Consider the following 26,254-nt stretch of genomic DNA (forward strand, 5'->3'; position numbering starts at 1 on the left):
TCACGGAACATGCGCAGACGGTGTGAACAGCTACAGTTGCACCTGTCAACCTGGATGGACAGGACAAGACTGTCACATAGGTCTGCTTTCCTTTCTTAAACCCCGAAAAATGAATCTTTGTGGAGTTTTTGCCATTGAACAGAAATTGTGATTTTCAAGCTACTAATTTACTTCAAGTTTCTACAGCAGGCTTATTCTTTAACTGCTCTTTAAGTAACAGCAAACGCTGATATTTGAACGCATAATCTAACATTGGAAAAACGTTGCCCACGTTGATTAGATCATATTGTTTATCATATCTTAAACAGATATTGACGACTGTGCGTCCAACCCTTGTGACCATGGAAGCTGTGCTGATAGTCTGAACCTCTACTCCTGCACATGTCAGCCTGGATGGACAGGAGAAACCTGTCACATAGGTTTGTCAACTTTAATCGTGGTCTTTGTATGATGGAAATAGCCAAAACTGAGTATCTGCCATGAACCTGGTGTAGACATCGGGACCATACCATTACTAGAAGCATTGTTCCATGGTTCCGAAACCATCAATATAGATTTGCCCAAATTAAAGATCAAACGTCATACTTGCATTGGTAACTTGCATTTCTAAAATACTTCAAGACATCATGGTTATGTCAATATACTGTGTAGATCTATCAAACAATACTACTGACCACATTGGATGGTACGTAGGATGTATAGGAATGTGTTTTTTTGGATATTACAAATTTCATATATTAGCCACATTGTGTAGTGTTTGTATGACCCGTATACCTGTTTTCTGTAGCAGCTCTGTACCTCCTTACTGTACCTCGCTTTTACTTCCTGTTTCTTCGGGCGCTTCAACATTTATTTTGCCAGGAAGAATTAAGGCCTCCTAATCGCTTTTAGAACGCCTCTTGCATCATATTGTGCTAGCGTATAATTCATAAACTGTTTCGCGATCATCTGTATATTTGATCTTTATCAAAGATCAAGAACAATTACAACTATGCAGATGAGTTATGAAAAGAACAGTGTAAGCAGAACCTTCAGTAAGGAAAAGTGAGTTCACAATTTTCTACTTCTTACCGTCCGCGTCCTCCATTTATAATAACCTAGTATCCATATTTACCGGGTCGACAAGGACGTTTTGAATTCTCTATCTTCGATAACAGCAAGTTGAAGGTAAGCCAATTGCCACATTCACGAATATCATTTTTTTTCTCTAATGAGGGAGAACGAAAGAACACAAAATAGAGATCATTAACGTTCTAACAAGAACTCAAGCGGATGTCATCTAACATTACAGAATTTACTTGCTCACGATGGCCTTTTGTTAACATACACAGATGTTGATGAGTGTAAGTCGAACCCCTGTTATCACGGCAGCTGTATGGATAGTGAGGACAGCTTCTCGTGCAGATGTCAGGCTGGCTACACTGGACAATACTGCAACTTCGGTATGTCAGACCTTGTTACATTGTCACACAGTATACGTAAACGTTAGAGAGGTCACTGCATGTCATTTTTCTGGCGATTGTGTTAGAGTAACAATTGTGTTCGAGTAACACTACTAAAGACGGTGTTGTTTTCACAACATCCGAATACTTTTATCCAAAACAGGAAACTTGCACATAGCGATGTTGTTAATGTGTCTTGAATTATTCCCAGATATTGATGAATGTTCGCCTGACCCCTGCATACACGGCTCCTGTACTGATGGAGTGAACAGCTACAACTGCGCATGTCAGGATGGATGGGCGGGAAAGAACTGCAGTATAGGTGACGTCATCAACATATCCTTTATTCATATCAGTATTTTACAAACATCAGCAAGCTACATGCGCAATAGAATCTGAATAGCCTGGATTTATCTTTACTAATGTTCAGATTTCCTTAGCATAAACACCTACATTTGTCCACTGGACACAATTAGCTTACATGATCACATTGCCACTCGTCAGTCGTTGTTTTCTTATAGCACTAGCCTCAATGTGTTTTCCTTTTCTTCGGGTCAAGAATAATTGTTCTTGTGACGTCGTTTGCAGATGTCGATGAGTGTGCCTCCAACCCCTGTGCACAAGGCAACTGTACTGACGCTGTAAATGGGTTCACGTGCGCATGTGCGGCAGGGTGGAATGGGACCAACTGCAATATAGGTACATAAATTTGAATTTACTTACCAACTTTTCATAACACAGTATTTGCACTGTTTCTGTCTTCTTCTGTGTCATTTTGTCCAGTTAATGTTAGTAAAAAAGGAAAAGAATTTCAAACAAAATGCAAATTTATTTGAAGTCATTGTTGCTCTTTCAATCTATTCCACAGATATAAACGAATGTGAATCGAACCCCTGTCTGCACGGAAACTGCACTGATCTTGTTGACGGCTACTGGTGCGTCTGTGAGTCGGGATGGACAGGTGTTACTTGCAATAAAGGTAACTCCCATCTGCTTCTATTTCAGAAGCAGCGTGCACATTTTCCCTGAAGCAAATTAACATTTAATTGAATAAATGAGATGTACACAATGATATCTATAGTCCTCTGAAATCAACTTTTATCTATCCTCAGATATAGATGAATGTGCCTCCAACCCCTGTATGAACGGCAACTGCACTGATCTCGTCAACAGCTTCAGGTGTGAATGTGAACCGGGGTGGACTAATGTCACCTGTGATGAAGGTACTGACTCTTACAACATCTTTCGTTCACCTAAATGAAATATATCTGGGTAGTCTCTCTTACAAACGTGATACGTGAAAGAGAAGAAATATGACACATTCACACCTTTTGCTCTTCTGATGTTTCAGAAGTTGATGAGTGCGCATCAAACCCCTGCGTTCACGGCAACTGCACAGATTTCCTCAACGGCTACAGTTGTCAATGTGAGCCGGGATGGACTGACGCCATCCACGATAATGGTACGTTTAATCACACCGTTACCTAAGTTAGATATCATGATTGATATAGCAAACGCTTACATGTAACATGGTATACGAAAAGCTAAAATATCATAACAACAATAACACTCTGTTTCTATTCTAACACAGATACATCCTGTGTTTTCAACTCTTCCGTGCATGGCAACTATTCTGATGGTGACAACCTCACGTGCAAGGAGGGCTGGAACAAGACCAACTGCAACCTAGGTGTTCAAAGTTACTACTTACAGTCCACTTATACCTCATGACGTGTAATTCCTCTCTTCCGTCATGGTACCCTTTAGCATGAACAGAAGCGTTTCAATTAGCATGACGTATCCGGAGAAGCTGACGACAAATACAGTGCAAATGTTGGTCTTCTAACTTATATATTTTCTTCATGTAGAAATTGACGAATGCAGTTCTAATCCCTGCCAGCATGGTACATGCACAGACCTTGTGGCCAGCTATAACTGTAGCTGTGAATCCGGGTGGGGAGGAGACAACTGTGATCAAGGTAAATCTGTTCTCTTAACTTTTGCTATGGAGATCAGCAATTCAGTGACACATTCATGTTACATGATACGAGCTAGGAGCTTGTTGACAATAAATCTATTTTGAACCAAATACCCGACATCTATCAATTCCTTCAGTTAAGATGCATTTTTGTTGCATTCACTGCATGTGCAAAGAAAGCATTGTATGTTTTTCTGATACATCCAACATTGTGCAGACATCGTCAACGACTGTGCATCCAACCCCTGTCTGAACGGGATATGTACTGATGCTGGCAACAGCTACTACTGCATGTGTGATGAGGGGTGGGCTGGAATCAACTGTGAAGAAGGTGAAGCCATTCAAAAACACACTCAGTAAACATTGTCAAAGTGTTGTTAGTTTTCTATAAATCTAGTCCAATGAATGGTTTACAGTTTGTCATACAACATTAGTGCAGATCCATTAATTCAGCTCGGACATTCAATGAGCTAAATTCAAGAAGACAGAGAAAGGGTTCTCCCAAACTAAAGATCAATGTCCCAACCCTACAGGTCCCCCCACGTTTTCATTCGAACTGACCATCTCCAATGTGGAATTCACGGAGGAACTCAGCGATCCTACCTCTCAGACTTTCACCTCTCTTGCGTCGGAGTTATCAGAAACAGTAAGTCCGTTTGAAACCCCTATAAAATCTCCACTTATTACATCATTTCACGTCTGTTATCTGCACACAATGTTTACATGCTTTTCTAAAATATGTTTCCATGTTGTACTAAATAAAGAAATCACTTCAGTCTCAGCTAGTTATTGGTCACTACAGATAACAAACAACATTTTGTAAACAATTTTGATAGAAAGGGAAAGCTACAATTACCTAATTGTCATAAATATATTATATTGTCCACACAACATCTATCTTTCTTTTCTTCAGATCTCGTCTTCGCTAAATAAAAGCCATGTTGGAGCTGACATCATAAACGTAGTCATCACCAGTTTCCGTCAGGGAAGTGTCATAGCAGACTACTACATTCAGTTACGTCATGGCACAGCCGTCACTGACATGGAGATACAAGAAACACTCAGATCTGCATTGAGGAACAGCACGGACCCAAACCACACTTTAAACATCAAACTCGAGTCAATGTGAGTTTAACCAATTTTCTGTTTCAAATACAAGTAAACAAGGCGCGCAATGACTGAATTTTTTTTGCTATATCCTGTCCATTTTCGAAACTACACGATACAAATAGTGCTGAGGGTAACAACGTAACGAGTGCACATCATTAGAAATCAGGGAATGTCATGCCATCGTGTTTGCTGGACTGTACAGACTTCGTAGTAGAGCCTCCTTGGTAGAACGTAACAAAACCACAACTATTCTATAATGGAACCGAATCTTCCAGATGTGCGAAGGTGGACGGGATCAGCACATGTAAAGCAGACGGGTCTCCACAGTGGCCACCGTGGGCAACATACGCCATCGCAGGCTGTGCAGGTCTGGCTGTCTTGGCTATCTTGGCCTTGATAGTCGGGAGAGTCCAAAGAAGGTAATAAATACTGACTGCTGCTGTATGCGGAACAATTCTTATAAGAAGTTACTAATTTTCTATGTGTGACCATGCCTTTGAACAAAACAATAGAGGATTTCATCTTTCCTGATACATAGATTATTGTGTGTCCCGAGGTCTCATTAAACAGCAGCTGTTGTTTTATTTTTTCTTTATCTTGAGGCCTAGAGAGCAATGGCAAGCTCGTGTATGTGCTGTGTTAATGTATGGTAAGTTCCTGCACGCGGTCATCTTCTGACAGTGTCTGTTCTTTTGATAGCGGTAGATTCTCATGGGAACTAGAGCAGCAGAACGATGATCCTGACCCTGGCGATATATCCAACAGGCTGTAAGTTTATTCAAACTATCACTTTTCAATGATCATACGTCCCACTTCCACTATTTCTATTTCAGTTTGGGCTCCTTTCAGCATTAAATGACACAGGCCAATGCTGCAGTGATTCTAACGCTTCGCTTTTTTTTTTCAGGGAAACTAACCATCACATGAACCCCCTTTATAACGTGTAAGTATGCAAATTTTCATATACAATGTAAGGAAGTCATATCGCAATAATTATTATAGGCCCAGCGAGAAGACATATTTTCATTGAAGGATCTTTGAAACCTGATAAGCCGATTTATGCCACAACTCCCAGTCACAATTCGTTTTGAATACGACGAAACTCTACAGCAATGATTTATCAAACATATCTTTATTTTCAGACCTAGCAGTTCCACGGCATACGAACTTGAAGATAATGGTGTCACAGACGGGGCAACATAAACTACAGCAGTGCTCTATGACATATGTAACGTTATATATAGCTTTCCTTTAGATGCTTCATAAACGGTGTTTATCTTGTAGTTCAATAAAAAGGGCAACACATGAGTCGCTCGTACTTTGTATTTGTCTGTTTGTGTTTTTGTTTGTTTGTGTTTTTGTTATCTTGCTGTTCGCCCCACCCAATGGGAAAATAGGACATTTTATCTGACAGAAGTCTATGCATATGTGATTTATTAGGTCGATGTTTCTCATAGTACATTTGTTGTCTGGTGTTCGGTGATTGTCATTGACACTGTACATGACCAGAAAGTTAGCCATATAATCGCGTACGTAAGGTTCTAAAGATGTTCGCAGCCTAATTGGCAGGCAGGTTTACAGGTGTCATAGACGTAGTTGATTCAGAGAGTGATCTCCATTGATTTACCACGGCAGCTTGCTAGAAGCGCCGAGCCTTGTGTAAATTTACACTTCGCCTGTGATATGGCCGTCGGTGATATTTGATCATAGTTTACATTAGATCGTATCAGTGCACAACGACTGCCTGCTATTAAGGGTGGTGAGGTCATCCAATTGTGCTAATCAATGATCACAAAATTCAACATGTTGACGACCTGAGCACTGATATATCCACAGCACGACATTTGATGCTACGAAAGATAGAGTCTGATATGGTCTAGTTGTTCTTGACAAGTGGCTTGATAACAATGGATACCTCTTGCCAATGATACCGAAGATCCCTATTGTATATAGCTCGACCAGTTTCACCTGGAATAGGAGATATGGCGGACACAACATCAACTTTTTTGCCATGCTATCTATGATTTACTCGATGTCCACATTTCGATCAGCAACACTGTTAGAATAATGCGAGTCACATCGCAAACCTTCAAACATTGACCTTGGTAGAAAATGGTTCTGACTGGGGCAAAAGTCTGTACTGTTCTTATCAGAAAGTATCGACCAACTCTGTGTGTAGTACACGTCACAAGACCTTTGGGTCTGACTGTGCGAAACTGTACCGGGTACAATCCGTGTTTAGCAATTAGTGCCTAAATCCTGTCCTCTCTTTAACTTTACGATAGTCATGGCTCGAGCGATGCTTCTACTGATGCTGTGTGTTGTCGTCATGGCCCAAGACGGTAGGTGAAGACGTTTGATGACGTCTGCACTCGTAGATCAAGTAACAAAGTTTCTACTATCAGTCATGATCGATAATATAGCGGATTATACCTTCCAAAGCCAACTGAACTTTTTAGGGAACAGATTGCTTTTAGACATGATTTGAGATAGTTGTGCATTAGATGCAGATTCATTCTAATATTAGTCATGAAAAGGAAAACAGGACAGGGACAAACTACAATAGGCAGTAGGGGGGGGGGGTAGGAAACTATTAAAATAGTTCCTGAAATGACTGAAACTTCTATCACTTCTATAGAGGAATAGCGTTGTTTTGTTAGCGTTGTTGTTGTTGTTGTTGCTGCTGCTGCTTGGGGAGGGGGGGCTGTAATATCACAATAGGCATCATGGACTAAAATGATATAAGCTGTAGTGCGTTACTTAAAGCTCTAATTACATGATAAAATTACTGCAACCGTCTACAGATCGATTCATTGATCGCAAGCGACCTTTGTCGACAGTTGTGAAAAATGCAGCCTTATATTTTCGTAAACAGAAAACATTGTACACCATTATTCATTGCTTTAGGCTGTAATTTCATATTCCCTTGCCACGCAGGTAATAACGAATGTGCGTCTAACCCATGTGACTACGGCACCTGTGTCGACGGTAACGACGGCTACACCTGCACCTGTGAACCTGGATGGACAGGGGCTGTGTGCAACCAAGGTGTGGCTCCTTATCCACATGACCTTTGCATCTTGTACATCAGGCAATACTTTTTTTCGCTCTTTCTGCTTCATACTGCCGGCTAATCTGTTATTAACACGATGTGATTATTTATTTGACTTTGAGCAGATATTGACGACTGTGCGCCCAGCCCCTGTGTCCACGGTACTTGTGCTAACGGGGTGAACAACTACACCTGCATCTGTGACCCTGGATGGAGAGGACGCGACTGCGCAGAAGGTTGGCTTCGTTCCTGATATCGATTGTGTCCTTTATTGCTGCTTTCATTCAAATAGAGGAGCTTTTCTGTATATCCCCTAACGTAAGATTGTTATCACTGGACTATTGCAGTATCTATAATTCTTTAACATCTATTTGTAAAGGATATAATAGTTTACGTTTCTGACTCTCAAATATTTCACTGATCTTACCAGGCACACAAGCAAACTTTAACCCAACAGTGTAGACATGGGGCATTCAAATTATTTGGATGGAATGGCATTATTTCATTGATAGATCAATGATCATCGTTATCACTGCGCAGATATTGATGACTGTACACCAGACCCCTGCGATTACGGCGTGTGTGCCGACACTGTAAACGGCTTCACCTGCACCTGTTATGCTGGATGGACAGGACCGAACTGCCACATAGGTTTGTCTCACGTTTAACACGCCCGTTCATTTTACGATTACGAATCAAAACCAATGCTGACAGTTTGATCCTATTCCAAAACTATCTTTTGGGTTAAGAATAGATGTTATTGCCAATACTAATCCACATTTTTTAAATAACTGTACACAGATGTTGATGAATGTGCGTCCAGCCCCTGTCGTCACGGCACCTGTGCTGATCATGTCAACAAGTACAGTTGTACATGCCAGGTTGGATGGCGAGGGGACAACTGCCAAATAGGTTCGTTCCATTGCCAAAATGACATTACATATACTTAGGTGTAGGTATAGTTGCATCGTTTGTGTGTACAAATACTCAAGAAATATCGTCCAATATTGGATGTCGTCATCGGTATGTGTCAACACATATTATTTTGTGACCTCTGCAATTGTATTTCATAGTAAGGTCTGCGCATTGTTTACACTTTGTTACAGGCTAAACACAGTCATATTTTGCGCTTAGTATTCTAACAGTACACCGGTAGTTTTTGGGGAGTAGCAAGTTTTCTGCCTCTAGGTTTGACTGATAGATCGAGTTGTCTTGACAGGATCGACATTAACTATGACTATGTTATCCCCCATGACCCCACACAGACATTGACGAGTGTGAGTCCAGCCCGTGCGAGCATGGCAGCTGCAGTGACAGTGTCAACAGCTACTCCTGTACATGCCAGCCCGGGTATACAGGAACACACTGCGACACAGGTTTGCTTTGGAACTTACAGTACTTTTTATGATCTTTTCATTCTCAGTGTTAAAATTGTCACTAGCATAGAACACATCTATCTATAGTAGTGTACTTTATATACATGTAACAGTCGAAAGTTGTATTTCAAAGTGTGAACTTGCATTACACATGTAAACACTAGGACAATCTTGATATAAATTGTATTAAGATTTTCCTATCTTAAGAGGCGTTGCATCAAACAAAAAGTACGGATCATAATCCTTTTTTTTCAATTTCTTAACTTTTGCCTACCAAGGCCTACAAACAAGCCCATCCTTACCTTATCATCAAAGCCTAATTATAATGTTTGCAGATATCATGTTTACCAGCAAACTAACAAACAAAGCATTGAACAGTGATAGTCGGTGAAATTATGAGCTTCTTGGCGCAAATCTGGCGAAACAGTAATGGACATTGACTGTACTGGCATTTGCGAAGTACATTTGGTCACAGTGGCAGAAGAATGATGTCATCATTTCTAGGTCCACACCAATCATCCTCTGAGTTTGACTCTACAATTCTATCTTCCGGATCGTGTATCATACATTCCGGAGCTATTTTTTGTTGTTGTTCCGGAATATGCCTGAACGGATGCAGTGACTGCTGTTCCGGAATGCTGCTTGTCGGAGCTTGCGCCTGGGGTTCTGGGATATTCTTTACTGGAACTTGTCCCTTCTGTTCAGGAACATTTTGTCCCGGAAATTGGTCCTGCCGTTCCGGAATATTTCCGACGGTAGCTTGTTCCATCTGTTCCGGAATGTGAGGTTCCAGCGTTGGTACCTGGTCTGACTCTGGGTCCCGAGGCAAAGGTTCGCCCAGAGCGTGTCGCAGCCGCTTCCAGAACAGCGGTCTGTGTTTCACGTCATCCGGCCACATCAGGTACGTGTCCCGCTTCATTACAGCGTTCAGGTGGCGGAATCGTTTCAACATTCTGTTGGGAATTTCTTCCAAAAAGACCAGGATGAGACGCACCCCTCCCCCTTGCTCGAACATGTGGTACTGGGCCAGCTGGAACTCGTACTCGCACCACTTACTCTTCAGGAAGTTCCTGGTGACGAGGCAGACGGTTCTCCGGCTGTTTTCCACGGCGTCGGCGATGTTCTCCACGATGGGGGCGCCGACTGCAAAGTCCCTCTCATGTATGACTAGACTGTAGTCAGGTTCCAGGTTCTCTATTGCTTCCTTTATAACCCATCTGATGTCTTCATTGTTGTATGCAATGAAGGCATCGTGTGTGTAGGCGTGCTGTTCATTGATTTCTTCTTCTCCGATCCTCGGTTTTCTCCACTTGGCCCACAGCCACAGGAAGTAGTTAACATGCCGGATGTTGTAGTCGACAAGAAAAACAGTCATCATGGCGACGAAGATTCCCGAAGAAGCGAGCACACAAGCAAGGAGACGGTTGGGCCGGAATTCATTACTACAATCCATCTTAAAGAACATGTTCTGTGATTGTGCTTTTCCTTCGTTATAGTTCTGTTGCTGTGTGATCCCGTCAGTCAAACGTTGCCCATACAGTTTAGCTGGACGGAAACATTTGTAGCTTCGATAAGAGAGAGGATAGGGGTTATTCCAGTTCGACACCGTGTCGTATTTGTCCTGTGCCCACTCAACAAACCACCGTAAGTCACAATCACACAGAAATGGATTGTTTGCAACGTCAAGTCTCTCCAGGCGGTTGACAACAGGTCCCAGTGAGGTTTGGTTTATAACACTCAACCTGTTGTTGCTTAGAATCAAATCCCTCAGTCCGTATAAACGATCGAAGGCGTTCCAAATCACTGCTATTCTGTTGGCTGCAAGGTTTAAGATTCTTAGGTCCCCCAAACCTTCAAATGTCTTTGCTGTCATGTTCTGTATTTGATTGTTACTAAGATCCAGCGATCTTAGCCGTGATAGTCCGCGAAAGGCGAACACCTTTAGAGTGCTGATTTCGTTATGACTGAGATCGAGTTGAACCAGTTGGACCAACCACTGGAAGTTCCCTACCTCTATGACACGGATGTGGTTGTGCGAAAGAGTCAAAGTTGTGAGGTTCGTCAGTCCCTTCATAAACGTTCCGTCTATACCTACTAAACCATTGCTATCCAGTCTGAGTGTTTCTAACGTTGGTGACTGCACTGTTGTGTAGGACGTAGTTCTGATGTCATTGTGAGAAAGATCAAGAAATTTCAGACCTGCGATGGAGAATACAGCATCGGGCAAGTAATAACCTATTTGGTTATGCTGCAAGTCGAGCATGGTCACGTTCGCTGGCAACATTTCAACACCTTGCAGTCTGTTATGGCTCAAGTTCAGATGATTGACGCTTTTCAAATCTGTGAAGTTGAACGATAAGGCGATGTATCCTGATTCCATTTGAAAGTAGCTGTTTAAATTGTTATGACTCAAGTCAAGATAGTCCAAGGTCTCTGGAAGCCGAGCTTGGGATGTTTCCAAGTTGTTATAGCTCAGATCAAGATAGATAAGAGATGACAGTCCTTCAAACACGTCTTGTGGTAAAGTAGAAATTAGATGATTACTTAAGTCAAGATGACGGAGGGAGGGCAAACCACTGAACGCATTGTTTTCTACCGTGTTTAGAATCCCTACATCCAGATTCAACCTTTGCAAATTTGGAAAAGTTGTGAATGAGTTAGCTTGAATGGCTGTGGTGTCAGGTAGAATTATGGACAAGGTTTTCAAGTCGTCGAAGCCTTTCATCGTCGCCAGTGTATCAGCTGTTATTGTGTTAATCCCGCCCATGGCAAATGACAACTCCTGTACATGTGTGTGTCGAAGTTCAGGCAGAACATCTGCGATAGAGGAGAAACTTGAAGTCCAGGGAATGTCCAGCGCCTGTAGATGCGTCAGTGACGTCAGCAGGCCGGGCGCTATGGTGAGATAGTCAGCTGGTGTGTAGACGTGAGCGCTAACACACATGTCTAACCGTTTTAGAGTTGACAACAGCGGCAGGAACATTTGAACATTGTAGTTAACTGGGCCTACAGAACCTAGTTGTATTTCTTCCAAGTTCGACAGGTTCCCAAATACAGGCCCGAAATTCAAATCGTCGGCTCTTTGGACGAAGAGTTGAAATGTTTTAAGATTGCGGAGAGGTGACCACAGCAAGGGTCGTTGTAAGAATTCACTTCCGCTTTGGATGTCCAGTTCTGCCATCGTCAGGTTTTCCAGCAAAGTCAAGGAATCAAAAATGTGATCAGGTAAACTTCTTATATTAATCAAACCGAGATATAGATACCTCAGTCTATATAAATCTTTGAATACGTCTACATCTACCCTCTCGGCAGCGGTCTCAACTGTCAGATGATTCAGGTTTCGCAGATCTATGAACAGCCCAGTTTGAAGAGCAAACGTAGATTGCAAAGTTGGACAACACATGTCCAGACGTTCTAAGTTCTCTAGCCCAGCGAATGCGCCGACCTCGATTGCCTGAATATATGTGTCCGACAGATCTAAGTGCCTCAGATTTCTTAATCCACGAAAAGAGCCGTTGTGTATTTTTGCTATATTGTTTTCGCGCAGAGCTAAGTACCTTAGAGTAGCCAACCTTGCGAAAGAGTCCTTGTGCAGTTCGGTGATGTTGTTTCCGCTGAGGTCCAAGGTGATGACGGACTTGGGAATGCCGGGCGGTACTTGGGTTAGAGTTGCGCGGGTTGGGTACTCCCATGGGCCGCCCTGTCCTGTACACACCACGGCTGCGGAGTTCCAGACCTGACAGACAGGGGGCAGCTGTCCTGCCCATACTTGCGTCATAAACGCCAAAATCGACGTTAAGCAGACCGCAAGGAGAGTGACTTTTGTCTCCATGTTGACTCCAGGTTTCTCCCGTTGCGGCGCTGTAGCAACGATAAAAAACCTAATGTCAATGACGAGTACGGAAACGGTTGACAATTCTGATTTTCTGAAGAGCACCCTTAAAAAACCCGAGTCCTGTGCAAGAGGGCGGAAAAAAGTTGGTTCGGTTTCGACATACGATTCAATGTTGACACAATTAAAGTATCATTTTCTCTCTAACGGTAGACGGAATAAGCTTAACAAAAGCAGTCGAGTGACTATCACACATTTAGGAAGGTACAATATTATGTACACAAAAACGTTTGAAGACTAACCCGTATTGGGATACAGAGATTCTGGTACTTTTGTAAGAAACTCTGGCATTGTTGGAAGGGTCCTCGGGAAATTCAAGAACTCGATCGCTATAACGTTCGCCCACTTCTTTCAGGCTTCAACTTATGGTAAATATGACAAAACTGGATTCAAGCATAACATTTAGTCTTTGATGAATTATGATACCCACCTCTGGAGTGGAATGCTCCTTTAAGTGGATAACACTCATGAAACATCAGCTATAGAGATTAAAATCATTTGGTATGAGATCGCGGAACTCTTACTAGTTTTACGCGGAACTGTAGTTTTACGATAGGATCACAGATGAAGAACAGCTAAATTACATATCGTGCGTGGGAACTTGTTCCTGATCGCTGCTCATCCGTTAAATCAAAATTACTTCTCCTTAGGCGAACTTGCATAACAGTCCGGGTGTTATGCTTAGTTCCCCATCTTAGCAAAAACACATCAAAGATTTGACCTATGATGGCCTGCCTTTCTGTGTTTTGACTATGCACCGTTGGTCTCAATTAATTCAGAAATTTTAAGTAGGGGCCTTTCACACTGAAAAGCGGAATAAGTTTAGTTCCTTCTCAAGACGAGTGGTAATTAGCGCCAACAAAACAGCATTTTTGTATCAAAGTAAGAGTGTATCACCACACAGTATTTTTTTTAGCAAAGCAAGTAACACAAAATACCTTTGACCTCTTTGACGCCTTAAATCCGCACCTCCCCTGTTATCTCTCACCATTCGGTCCTCTTTTTAACTTCAACAATGCTTCCCAAGTGGTCAGATTTGAACATTTGATCCGGGTCCGTCCCGAAACACGTTATTTACGCTTAGAAAAAGGCGATTTACTAGCTGTTTTTCTTACCTCAAAACGGACTGTGTTTCTTTCGTCTTCAGCTTGTAAAAGTCCAGTGGAGTCGAGAACCTGTAGCCACACTTCTTCCTGCCAAGACGTCTCCGGGTTTTCTCCAGTAGGACCAGACCTTCACGGGAAACCGTCGCGCTGGAGTTACTAGTCTCCCAAAGAAATTGTCAATGTTGTATTTCAAGCTAGACAGGACGCCAAAACATGAACTCACCGTTCTTGTATCAGTGCCAGTTGACTGCGTAGCTTTAGGTGGCCTGGTTTAACTTTGCATGCAGTAACCCATAAAGTCTCGTCAAGGCGAGTGCCAACACGGCGAAGATATATTATGGACTACGTTTCCTGCTCGGAACCATTATAGGACTGAAATCATAGAGCTTGGGCTGTCACCACTCCTGAACAGGAAACCTTCAGTATCGCAAACCGATAATTGGGCACCAGCAAGCGCCAACAATAAGTTCTACATCTACGCTCAGGAATGTCACTTGCACTTCTCAGCATTTACCGCAAGGCTGCGATCAGGGACATCCCCTGTGTTTCTCAGAGAGACAGACAGCCCTGAGGCTGGTTTAGGGGTCAGGAGAGCCCGGGAAGCAAAGTAAAATTGTTGAATTCGAAGCTTTCTGTTCAAATTGTTTCTGTTCAGATACCGTCATTGTGAGACATGATTTTCCTTTCAAATACGTGTAGTCATCCAAATCGGCAAGATCACAGCTGGCACCTCACAAATACAACACAGACCAAATCCCTAACATAGCCTCTTGGCTAACAGTTTGTACAAGTTGTGGTCTCCAATTAGACAGAGGAAGTTCAGCTTTAGACCAGATCATGGCAGGATTGGGCGTTCTGTTTTTGTTTGAAGGGACATCCGTTTCCGCCAGGCGTTGTCTGGCTGACTCATGCTTGGCTTAGATGTTTTTACACCACACAACCGTGTCCGTTACGTAAGGAGTCTACGGTAGCCTCTAAACAGACCCTTAGGTGGAGTCTATACCTGAATGGGTACGGTAAAGTGATCCTAGCTGTGATCAGTGGGACATACTCACGCCAAACATCCTAGTAAGGCAGTCGTAATTTACAAACGCGTTTGTTACCTCCGTGAAAAACTTGAGGTATTGTTTTGGCTTGCCTGTCTGTCTGTCTGTCTGTTTGTCTGTCCATTTGTCTATGTCTGTGTGTGTGTTTCCAGATATTTGTGGTCAGTATAACTTAAGAACTTCTGGATGGATTGTAAGGATATTTGGTATATGGGAATACGAAGATTAAGGTCGATTTTAGCCCCCTTAGTGTGGTGTGACCTTGGTGCTGAATAAGAAGTCCTGTTCTGGTATTTTTTTGCCATGACATGCTACGGTCTTGTTTGTTTGGTCGGTCGGTCGGTCGGTCGGTCGGTCGGTCGGTCGGTCGGTCGGTAGACTGGTTGGAAACAGGATGACTCAAGAACTTCTTATGATCTGCCACTTGTGAACGGGGAAGGTAGAAGTGATACAACATGTCCCAAAGAATTGGTGTTCTGAATCTAACTTCAAGCTAGTTTTAGAATTCTAGCCAACAATATAATAATGAGTGGTAACGTTACTTGAATGAATGATAGCCTTTTGATAGCCTTTGTTGTACATCCATGCCCTATCGGGCTAAGTACAGGCATACAAATACAAACGTCGTAATAAAGTACATATAGTGATAGGGCTTTTGATAATAATCTAAAATATGGGTTCTAACACTACTCTGTCTAATACATAGGTTTGGCTTCTTCTTGTCTCTTTGTGGTGTAAATAGATTAGGTTGAGTTGTTTTGTTAATGTGATCCACAGATATTGACGAGTGCACGTCCAGTCCGTGTATGCACGGCACCTGTGCTGACGGGGTGGGACAGTTCACTTGTGACTGTGAAGAGGGGTGGTCTGGACTCACATGTAACGCAGGTAGGGACACTCTCTTACACCGTGAGATTCACCTTTTCGATGTGATTGTATTTCGATTGTATACGCACGCGATATGTTCTAACTTTTGATCATGGTTGGAAGGTAAATAGGGCCTCGTATAGTCGTAGATTTGAGAAATTCTTAATAGTTGGAAAATAATCGCCTTGTTCTTTTTATCAAGGGTTTCTATTTTCAACGATTATCCATTTACAGACATTTATTTTTCATACTGACAGACTATGATGAATGTGAATCCAGCCCATGTGCTCACGGTACTTGCACCGATATATTTAACGGCTACACCTGTGAGTGCGATCCAGGATGGGATGGAACTGAATGCAATATAGGTACATACGTTCATTTATATATATATAATTATGCGATTGTACAGTACAACGTTTCTTTGCGTACTATCAAATTATTCTGTCAAACATCATCATAATTGAGCCAACTCTATTTTGAAGTGGTCGATGTTACAGTCTTAGATTATTTAGGCGTACGCGTGGCATCAGGTTCGTTGCTCAGTAATTTCTTAACACGCACAAGCTCTGCTAACGACCCCTCTCACACAATGTTTTACAGGTGTCGACGAGTGTGCCTCCAACCCCTGCCAACACGGCACCTGCCATGACCTGGTGAACGGATACACCTGCAGCTGCGAGCCGGGATGGACCAATGACACCTGCCATCAAGGTACTGCAGATACTGATCAATAGTGGCAAATAGTATCTGAAGGGAGTAAACTTTGATATTGTCAAGAAACACCTAGTAACATGGCAATACGAGCATGATCAGATATTATCTTTTGCACAGATATCAATGAATGTGAATCCAAGCCCTGCCAGCATGGAACGTGTGTTGATAGAGTAAACGGCTTCACCTGCGAGTGTGACTTGGGATGGACCGACCCTACCTGCGATAAAGGTACGTTAGAAACCTTACAGACTCCCAGCTAGTAATTATCCATCGTCAAATACAATGTCCTATACTATACTATGCTATACTACTAAGTTCCTGTGTATAACCTTGAGTAAAAAAAAGAAGATGTTTGCAACTTGCAAGTGAACAGAAACTTTCGCGGATGAAACCATAAAGTACTTTGTGACCCGCTTGATTTGTTTTATATAATTATCATACAGTGCGATATAAATCCTTTAAAGCTTTCTTTAACATCTTTAATTTTGCACAGATATTGACGAGTGTGAGTTCGACCCATGTACAAACGGCAACTGTACTAACTATAACGGAAGCTACTCCTGTGTCTGCGAGGAGGGATGGACCAACAATCGGACCTGCAACGAAAGTAATCAATAGTTTTAATATATCAGTCGTATTCTCTGTTTCCATTTTGAAAAATTGTTGGGTAACGATTGTATGTTCCTTTGTTATTCTAACATATATCGTTACACAGGTGTTGACGACTGTGGCTCCAGCCGCTGTAACCATGGTGCCTGCATAGATCTCCACAAGAATTACACTTGTATGTGCGACCCGGGATGGACAGACTTAATCATCCACTATGAAGGTAAAATATCATTCTAATATTAGAATACGTAACTCAGTAACTGCATAAATCTAAATGATATGTAGCATCTGCAGCGCACAAAGTCGCTAAAGATGTGTATAACAAACAAAAAAATTGACCATAAACTGTTCCTTACTCCAACGCTGTTTAACAGACATTGACTGTGAATGCAACACAACCGTGTCTGTCAACTCTACTGCCGTTGAGAACAACTACACCTGTACTTGTGATGGGGGCTGGAACAGGACCTACTGTAGTTTAGGTATTCATAGTTACTTTGCTTTTATTTCTAGCTTGAATAAATCCATTACTTTTAGTTATCGAGTTATCTAGCTAGGAAAAATACATCTGACCCTATGGCATCTCCAATGGGTCCTTTGTTTAGTACAACATCCTCAGAAAATGTCACTGTTCTTGACTTAAAGATGATATTCCCTCTTATCTTTAGAAATCGACGAGTGTAGCTCCAACCCCTGTCAGCATGGTACCTGTACAGACGCTTTGGCCAGATATGTCTGCAGTTGTGAAGCCGGCTGGGAAGGAGAAAACTGTGATAAAGGTATCTACTAGTATTATTTTCCAACTCCCATCATTGCGCCAGCTGCGGTCACACTTAACGGAAGATAAAGTGCAATACAACACGTGTGTCATGAATCAAGATATAAAAGACAATATCTTCATTAATTCCTTTTCAGAAATAGCGTTTCTGTGTTCCGTTAAGACGTCCTTATTCCAGTTGCAATTTTTAAACCACTTCACATTCTTTTCTCTTCCACAGAAATATTTAACGACTGTGCCTCCGACCCCTGTGGCTTACACGGAACCTGTACCGACGGTCTCGGTACTTACACCTGCACATGTGAAAAAGGATGGACTGGTATCAACTGTGAAAAAGGTACAGCAATGACTCTACTTCGATTCACCACTTAAATGTCGTCTAGTGGCCAACATTTGGCCACCTTTGTCATGGAGCTCACTCTCATCTGACTCTTTGTGAGGCTAAATAAACGTGTATTGTTTTCTAATACTTAACATGTACTTTTGTATACCATATGTCACCCGTATTAGGTCCACCGACATACTCCTTCCAGCTGACAATGGATAATCGAGAGTTCACTGATCAGCTGAGTGATCCGACTTCTGAGACTTTCACTTCTCTAGCATCGGAAGTTTCAAGAACAGTAAGTCACTCGGCCTCATGTGCAAAATATTGCAAACTCTCATGTATAGAATCAACGATGGTCTATGCTTTCAAACGATATTTAAGAATTCATCGATTCCAAACTGTCTTCAAGCTTGAAGAATTTCTTAACTCACTGAACCAAAGAAATAGAACTAACTCCAGATACGGAATTTTCTTGCTTAAAGGAAAAAGACATGATTTTTTTCTTCAAATTTTTTTTTGCCCCTACAGATATGGGTATGCCTGAACCAAACCTCTGTCGGCTCAGACGTCATCAACGTGGTGATAAGCAGCTTCCGTCCCGGAAGTGTTATTGTAGATTATGACGTCCACTTCCGTCAGAACGCGTCTGTGGTAGGTGCGGAAGTACAAGAAGCATTCGTCTCTTTCTTAAGGAACAACACAGGCTTTGGCGACGCTTTAGGGATCCAAGTTGAGTCGATGTGAGTTCACCTTTGACCTGGCTCGTGTGTGTGTGTGTGTGTGTGTGTTTTTGTGTGTGTGTTTGTGTGTTTGTTTGTGTGTGTTTGTGTTTGAGTGTGTGTGTGTGTGTGTGTCAAGTGTGTGTCTGTGTGTGTGTGTGTGTGTGTGTGCGTGAATCGGTCTGCTAGCGGCTTCTACGGTACTGCAGCGGAACTTCCGGTTTTGATATCTCGTGATATCTGGCTCACCTGTTGTGGCTTTTGATGTTAGGAAAAAGTGGTGTAGGTTTGGCCCCCCAGCAGTTTGTTCTGGCACTGCAGTGCAGGGGTGTTTTGTTAAAATGTTTGAAAGAGGATAACTCAAGAAGGGTTGACGGATCGTCGTGGTATTTGGTGTGCAGGTAGTTTAGGTGATGATTTTATTTGATAGTTTTGCAAATCAGGATCTAATTTTTATGTTTAGTGAGGAAAGTCTATTGTCACATTTTTGAACGGATTTTTTGATCGTTTTTAAGCATCTTTGATAAGTCTACCTGTCTACCTTTCTCTACCTGCCTAAGTTCCTTTCAAGAATGTGATTCAGATTAGGCTTATTTTCTAATCAAGTCTGACATTTACTGAACGCCACAGCTACAAAGCACTAAGAAGTCTAAAGTTTGTATTTAACGTATCAAATATCTCTTGATCTTTTAACGTGTCTTATAAGAGCTGATACGTTAATCTATAGATTGCAGATGTTCGAAAGCTTTCCAAAAAACAAACTGTCTACGAAAAATTATGTTTTCTCTGTCCTGTTGTCTCTGTCTCTACATGTCACAATCGCATCATTTTGTTTACAGTACAGAACTTACTAGTACTCAACAAAATTAAGACAAAGCAAGTGGTATTGGGTAAAATACCATCATCGTACTGTTCACAGCCGAGACAAATCACAACAAACTTCAATGCCTTTATCCATATTCATTCAATTCCACCTATATCAAAGCCTCCGCGACCATGAATTAAAACTAATTTCAACCTAGTGTATTAAAGTTCCCGTTTCTTCAGCGTAATGAAAACAACTTGTTCACTTGTAGATATGATATGTTATTGGCACCTGGTGATACGTTGTCTAAATGCTGCCATCAGAGCCTTTTCCACTCATCATCATCACCATTGAGTATTATTGGTATTTCCACTAACAGCCCACAAAATTGAGAAGATAACACGAGGAAAGCGCTGACAGCTCTTTATAGTTCACATGCATAACATGCATGGCCGAGACGCAACGAGGCTACATCAAAACACAAACTGTTTATAAGTTTCGTGAGCAGTAATTGTAAATCTAATTTTGGGCCATTTTGATACTTAGGTCAGTTGGGGCTTACTTAAGATAGAAGCATATTCAGAATGATCAGCTTGGCTGCCTGGTGCTCTACTATGTATTGTCTTGTTGCAATTTTTTAGAATAGAGAATAAAGAATATTTGGAATATTGCATATTGTCCACTAGCATCACCCATTACTAGACGCCATACAAATATTATGTTGGCTACATGCTGTAAAAACACCACAAGTCTCGGATCTCCTTAATTGAAATGTTTCTAACATCATTTTGCTACTTTTGTGTTCATTTTCTCTTACTTAAGAAAAGCAGATTCACTCTGTAAATGTACTCTTGACACGTCTCCCCACAATATGTCTCCGAAGCAAAGGATTGTCATCCATTTTAAGGTCTACAAGACTTACAAACAGAATGTCATTTCGCTTACCACACCATGTGACTAATACAACTCTTTTGCTTGCTGAATATATTTACTTTTAGGTGTGTAAAAATTGAAAGCATAGCGTGTAATTGAATTTCCCTTGTACATCTCTGTCATCAGATACACACAGTTCTTTTCCCCTGGAAGCCACATTCAGAGTATCACATCTTTGTTCTTTTTAAAAGGCATGCAAAAAAACTCTACGAGTCCGTTTTAACGGCTAGAAACTGTTGACCTACAATGTGACGTACTTTTATCAATGCTTTTATAGAGCTATGTAGTCAGCCATTAACAATAATTCTTCTTACTAGTATACTTTCACTAGACAAATTCTATTCGGAAATCTAGAAAAAGATTCTTATTCACTAAATTAATTTCTCAAGCTTTTACCGATGATGATCGCAGCACTTGTCAACATCGGTGGCGAGAACTCTGTCTGTCGCTTAGGTACGTCCTGTGAAGGAACAAACGAAGTCACAGTTCATAAGGTATCTTGACCACTTTATTGTCATATGATAATATCTGGTAAGATTGATGTCGACCGTTTGGAACGATGTCAAGAAATGCTATGGTTATGTGAAGTACCTGGAGCCACCTGGCATATGAAGGGATGCAGGTTGTTGCAAACGTCGTCATTCCACCTGGTTTTTGAATAGTACCAGTATTGAGCGCAATCTTCCCTGTCCCAACCGTTGTCCGGTTGTCCGGGAGCCCACGGGTGGTAGCTTCCAAGTGCAGTACCATCGATCCACTCAAAGCTTCCTTCCTTGTGCTGGTCGTGCAGGCCAAACCAGAATCCGGAATTGGAGTCGACGGAGTTCTTGAGGGAGATGAGGAAATCATCTGTAGCAGCGTCTCGGGGCATGGCAAGGGTGCCGCCGTCAACACGGCAAAGTAGGGCCGAGAGCTCGAAGTTTACTGGGGTGTTGAACGCCTTGTAGCAGGTCCCATGCCACTCTCTATAACCTAGGGGACAAGATGCTGGAAAACAGTTTTACAATTATAGAAATAGCAAAAGCGATCGATATTGGAAAAGAAACCCCAACCCCTACATTTCAGTACATGTGCCATTCTATACTTTTCATTGTGTGCAATATCCCCTTTTATGTGATACCTTTTTTCTCTTGAACAGAGGCATTTTCTGATGTATGTGCGTCTTTTGTCTGAACATTATTAATTTTGTCTTTGAAACCACGTGATCAAAGTGATGAAAGGGCAATTGCGCAACCACAAAGGCAAGCAAATAAATCAATACACAACTGAATGTTAATTTGATTAAATTCCAAAACGTTTCAGTTGTGCTCATGGTGTAGATTGGACGCCTTACCTTCATTCGACTCTGGCGTGCCTGGAGGCCCAACGGGACCCATCAACCCTCGAGGCCCAGCTTTTCCTGGTGGTCCATCCATTCCCTTGGGTCCAGCAGGCCCCATGAGCCCCTTTTCTCCGGGAGGTCCAGGGGGCCCAGCAGACACAGGTCCAGCCGGCTCCATGGGTCCTCTTTCCCCTGGAGGTCCAGGGAGACCCGGGGGCCCAGGTGGTCCCATACTTCCCAAAGAGGCAGATGACACACCCATTTCTGAAAGACGATGGCTTTGGCGTTAATATTCAAGTCAACATAGTACGACAGACAGACTCATGAAACCTAATATGGCATTATCGTGTATTTCAGTAGGTACAAGATCAGAATGTACAGAATTAAAATCATACTTTTTAAGTATTTGCTACTTACGCCCAAGCTCCGTGCGTAGTAGCTCAGTCACCCAGTCCCTTGATGCAAGGTTGACCATGTCGTCAGAAAGGGTAGCTGTACATTATAAGAAATAAAATAAACACAGCTGTCATTTTCTGTAATATTGTCACGAAAGTCCAACTGGTTTGCAAACATCACAATCACTAACTTGGAAGCAATAACGAAACTGACCTGCGAAGTATGGCAGCAGTATGGCGTTTGTCACGACAAACACAAGGACTGCTGTAAACGCCATCCACAGCTTCTTCACTTGACTGGACATGCTCGGTCCATCACCGTCAGCCTTGTTGTCAGCGGCTGCATGGTAGGCGGCTGGTTTGAAGAAACAATCATTGAACTTCAACGGCTCTAACAACGTTGAGTGGAATGAAGAATTACAATAGAATTATAAGTCCACGTTGACGTTTGCACTAACATAGTTAATGGTGTTGTTGTTGTTGTTTGGCATGGTGTATAAACCATATGTACATTCAGTCCACACGAGCACAGAGCGGTATCTTATGCTTAGAAAGTTGGCTTTTCAAACATGATTAACGAGAGTCAGACCAAGAAAGACAGTAAATAAACTGGAAACTGATCTACCTGCACCGGAGCCGTACGCAGGGCTGATGGTTTGCCCATCATCGGTCTCCGACTCAGTCTGAGACTGCTGCATGGGTGCGGTGCCTGGGAGATTGTCAAAAACATATTGTTTAAAGCTAGACATAGACTTTACTGGAGTAAATACGTCTGAAAGCTAAGTACAATAGAATAGAAACATCTACATTCACTAGTGTTACCGGCTGGACCCTGCTGCTGCCGTCCAGGCATGATGTCCGCTTCTTCGGGTTTCCTGACAGAAAAACACGCCCTACACCAGACAAGGGGCTTGTTGATTGAACCACAGTCCGAGACTGAAGTGATCTCAAGATCAAACAAAAACGAAAAATCAAATTCTTAAAACAACTCGCGATCGTATGAAACGCCGCAATTTTCACAACATAGACGAATTATATGAACACGTGATTTCTTTGGTTGCTGAGCTCTAAATCATCTTTAAGTCATTACCTTCTCTAAGTTCGAGGGTTACGACGATTTCGGTAACGTTAGCTTTTTTTGTAGGGGTATTTGCATATGGATGTTTGCTTCTTTGTTGTTTCTTTGTTGTTTCTTTGTTTGTTTGTGATTAAGCAGCACAACTCAATAATCTATGGGTAGATTGTAACCTAACATTTGGTATGTGGTTAGGTGCATCGAAGAAATAACTAGCACATTTTGGAGTCGTAATGATATTTTTGTAACGAAGACGTGTGTTACAGATGTATGATTGGTAACGGGAGCAGCACATGTGTCCCCACTCCGCCCCAGCAGTGGCAATCCTGGATCACCTACACCATCGTGGGTTGCGTGGCTGCAGTCCTCCTTCTCGTGTGCTGTCTCTTTGTTGTGGTGAGAAGTCAAAGGAAGTAAGTCGTGCCAAGTGCATTCTCACCTTCTGGTCAACACACTGTTTGTTTTTTCAATATCTACTACCCATTACAGACATCTAAAAACGTAATGTTTTGACGAAGTTCAATGATATCCGCTGTTGCCTGTCGTCAGTCCAAACCTTTTTCATCTCGAGTTCTCTTTAACTGAATCATATCTAGATGATAGCAATATATTTAGCTATTTCTTCCGAGTGGCCTCATGTGTCGTTGAGGCCTTACACATTGGTACCAGTGCTTTTTTCATAATCTACAGTTCTAGTTGAGTAAATGTTAATCATGTCTTATTTGAATGACATTCTTTTCCTTGTTTGTGTATTACAGCAGACAATGGTCCTGGCGATTGAAGAAGGAATATGACCAGTTTGACCCCTACGGCAGCAGACGCAGCAGCATGTGAGTCTGATGTACCTCATTTGGTCCATACCAAACCAGTACTCCCGCATGTCTAACACTTGAACATCGTACACCTTGTTTCTAACGGACGATTTAACACCCAGGACTGACAATTTGTTGTGGGTTCTTCACCAATAGATTGTTTCATATGCCTTACACAATCAGATACGCTAGATGCGCTAGATAGTATTTAAGAAGGCTGTGTACTACTAGTATATATACGCCAGTACATTTTTATATTTTGACATTTCCAGGGAAAGCCGTCAACGCAAGGTCACGAACCCCATTTACGAAGGGTAGGTGTAAAAAAAAAATCAGTATTTCCTGTGGTCCTTCCTCCAATTGTAAACAGTTCTAAACACAGGCACCATATCATAGCTGAACGGTTATTATCTGCAATCACGGTATCCTTTGTGAAAATGTGCAATGTAATCGTTTGGTAAGCAACTGATTCTAACGTTAAAAAGGTGAGTGTAACTTGCACGAATGCAATTATGATGTGAACAACATCTAAACTTTCAGACAAGGCCCTTCTACCGCCTATGAACTCAATGACGCGGGACTAACGGATTTTGAAGAGAGCGGACTGACAGAGCTTCAAGTCGGCGGACTGACGGACACTGAAGACGGCGGATCGACCGACTTTCACTCGGATGGAGGATCGACAGAATTGCAAGATGTCGGGTCAACAGGATTTGAAGACGGCGTGTTGACAGAATTTCAGGATCTTGACCTGACAGAAGGAGAAGAATCCCAAGATGGAATGTGTTGATACGCGAGGACAGACACAGCTATCTGTGCCCCATACCTGGTGTGTCTACAAACACAAACTTTCGAAAGGTTTTACTGTGAAAAGGAATATTACAGACACAGAAAAGTCACAAAATTATAAAGCTTCATTTTCATTGCAAACTTTCATTTCTCCCATATGCATTCACATTTCATGTCAAACTTACTAAAAGGAGAGCGTCTTAGCTTTCGGCAGAAAAAAAAAATGTCCATAGATATCTCGAACCATAGGGGCAAATTACAGTGCTTGTTATAGAAACACTTGTAAATAAGGTAGTAATGTAAACTACTCTTGGTGTTGATATGTGAACTGGCACTTTTTGTATTTTGGCTGTTTAAACAAACTACAATCCGAAGCCAGTTTCTACATATGACTGTATGAAAATTTAGATTTGGCTAGAGAAAGTCTTAATTATTGCCATTCACTACTAGTCACTCTGCGATGAGACGTATTTATGTACACAGATATAGCATATGGAAATACGGAAACACAAACAGGCGCACCGGTTACTGCAAATATACGTAAGCCTCTGATACTAACACAGACTTTTGGATGCTGCCAAATGTACATTAGCACTTTTTTCTCAGAATCAAACAAACAAGTTTGCAAATAATCTTTGTATTTCCACCTGCGATCTTGGGTTTCTTTGTGTAATTTACAGATGATCTCTGAACAGTAAGAATATTATATGACTATCATAATTTGTCCTATTTCGAAAAAGACAAATTGATAGTAAAGGTTAAAGATCCAAGTGCATTTATTACCTTGGTTATGTTTTAGTAGCATTGTTTGTTTGTATGTATGTATGTAGTTGAACAGCATGACTCAAAAAATTAAGCTATGGATGGCTTGTCATGAAACTGTGGTAAGACTTAAAGTACATGTAGTTATGTTTTGTCCCATCCAAGAAGTGAAGAAATGATTAGATATTGGGCCTCCTGGCGACTCTCCTTGGTAATGCAGAAGAACGGTCGGTTTTGATATCTTGTGTTTTGTTCAAGCCATGCATGGTCATTGTTTTTGGGTGGTAGATAGCTCTTATGAGCGGGAAGAAGTGACATAAGTTTGGGCCCTCTAGCAGCTTT

The 26,254-nt window shown here is 41.9% G+C and overlaps 4 protein-coding genes across 5 annotated transcripts; 2 read left to right on the forward strand and 2 right to left on the reverse strand.

Annotated features, from left to right (window-relative positions):
* Nucleotides 1–1,234: 1,234 nt before the first annotated feature.
* LOC136435239 (fibropellin-1-like) lies at nt 1,235–5,853 on the forward strand. The gene is made up of 15 exons (XM_066428544.1): nt 1,235–1,442; nt 1,654–1,764; nt 2,031–2,141; nt 2,311–2,421; nt 2,555–2,665; nt 2,794–2,904; nt 3,034–3,132; nt 3,311–3,421; nt 3,638–3,751; nt 3,954–4,066; nt 4,334–4,545; nt 4,806–4,949; nt 5,230–5,298; nt 5,438–5,473; nt 5,673–5,853. The coding sequence occupies exons 1-15, from the start codon at nt 1,376–1,378 to the stop codon at nt 5,731–5,733; spliced, it is 1,581 nt and encodes a 526-aa protein (XP_066284641.1). The 5' UTR covers nt 1,235–1,375; the 3' UTR covers nt 5,734–5,853.
* Nucleotides 5,854–6,817: 964 nt separating this feature from the next.
* On the forward strand, nt 6,818–25,925 carry LOC136435867 (fibropellin-1-like). Its single transcript, XM_066429579.1, has 20 exons — nt 6,818–6,872; nt 7,468–7,578; nt 7,708–7,818; nt 8,123–8,233; nt 8,384–8,494; nt 8,848–8,958; nt 15,780–15,890; nt 16,473–16,583; nt 16,704–16,814; nt 17,080–17,193; nt 17,302–17,415; nt 17,570–17,677; nt 17,864–17,974; nt 18,194–18,310; nt 18,484–18,596; nt 18,830–19,041; nt 23,816–23,962; nt 24,308–24,379; nt 24,634–24,675; nt 24,902–25,925. The coding sequence occupies exons 1-20, from the start codon at nt 6,818–6,820 to the stop codon at nt 25,149–25,151; spliced, it is 2,343 nt and encodes a 780-aa protein (XP_066285676.1). The 3' UTR covers nt 25,152–25,925.
* LOC136434404 (toll-like receptor 13) lies at nt 9,428–12,803 on the reverse strand. The gene has a single exon (XM_066427195.1). It carries the CDS (start codon nt 12,788–12,790, stop codon nt 9,428–9,430), a length of 3,363 nt encoding a protein of 1,120 aa, XP_066283292.1. The 5' UTR covers nt 12,791–12,803.
* LOC136435243 (collectin-12-like) lies at nt 19,966–22,813 on the reverse strand. 2 transcript variants are annotated; one of them, XM_066428549.1, is made up of 5 exons: nt 22,689–22,813; nt 22,497–22,571; nt 22,092–22,343; nt 21,350–21,745; nt 19,966–21,218 (listed from the first exon to the last, which is right to left on the reverse strand). In XM_066428549.1, exons 1-5 carry the CDS (start codon nt 22,777–22,779, stop codon nt 21,208–21,210), a joined length of 825 nt encoding a protein of 274 aa, XP_066284646.1. In that variant the 5' UTR covers nt 22,780–22,813; the 3' UTR covers nt 19,966–21,207. The 2 variants fall into 2 exon arrangements, with proteins under 2 accessions (XP_066284646.1, XP_066284645.1); XM_066428548.1 differs by having other exon boundaries at nt 19,966–21,745.
* Nucleotides 25,926–26,254: the final 329 nt, after the last annotated feature.

Source organism: Branchiostoma lanceolatum, chromosome 5, assembly GCF_035083965.1.
Source record: "Branchiostoma lanceolatum isolate klBraLanc5 chromosome 5, klBraLanc5.hap2, whole genome shotgun sequence".
Lineage (NCBI taxonomy): Eukaryota > Metazoa > Chordata > Leptocardii > Amphioxiformes > Branchiostomatidae > Branchiostoma > Branchiostoma lanceolatum.

Bases quoted from the DNA above. Each gene is read 5' to 3' on its own strand.
- LOC136435239 (XM_066428544.1), top strand. From the start codon at position 1,376: ATGGATAGTGAGGACAGCTTCTCGTGCAGATGTCAGGCTGGCTACACT. The intron at 2,422-2,554 runs GTAACTCCCATC...ATCTATCCTCAG, and splicing joins AGGTGTTACTTGCAATAAAG to ATATAGATGAATGTGCCTCC. The intron at 4,950-5,229 runs GTAATAAATACT...TTCTTTTGATAG, and splicing joins GTCGGGAGAGTCCAAAGAAG to CGGTAGATTCTCATGGGAAC.
- LOC136435867 (XM_066429579.1), top strand. From the start codon at position 6,818: ATGGCTCGAGCGATGCTTCTACTGATGCTGTGTGTTGTCGTCATGGCC. The intron at 6,873-7,467 runs GTAGGTGAAGAC...CTTGCCACGCAG, and splicing joins TGTCGTCATGGCCCAAGACG to GTAATAACGAATGTGCGTCT. The intron at 18,311-18,483 runs GTACAGCAATGA...CACCCGTATTAG, and splicing joins TGGTATCAACTGTGAAAAAG to GTCCACCGACATACTCCTTC.
- LOC136434404 (XM_066427195.1), bottom strand. From the start codon at position 12,790: ATGGAGACAAAAGTCACTCTCCTTGCGGTCTGCTTAACGTCGATTTTG.
- LOC136435243 (XM_066428548.1), bottom strand. From the start codon at position 22,779: ATGTCCAGTCAAGTGAAGAAGCTGTGGATGGCGTTTACAGCAGTCCTT. The intron at 22,572-22,688 runs GTCAGTTTCGTT...TATAATGTACAG, and splicing joins ACTGCTGCCATACTTCGCAG to CTACCCTTTCTGACGACATG. The intron at 22,344-22,496 runs GTAAGTAGCAAA...ATCGTCTTTCAG, and splicing joins ACTACGCACGGAGCTTGGGC to AAATGGGTGTGTCATCTGCC.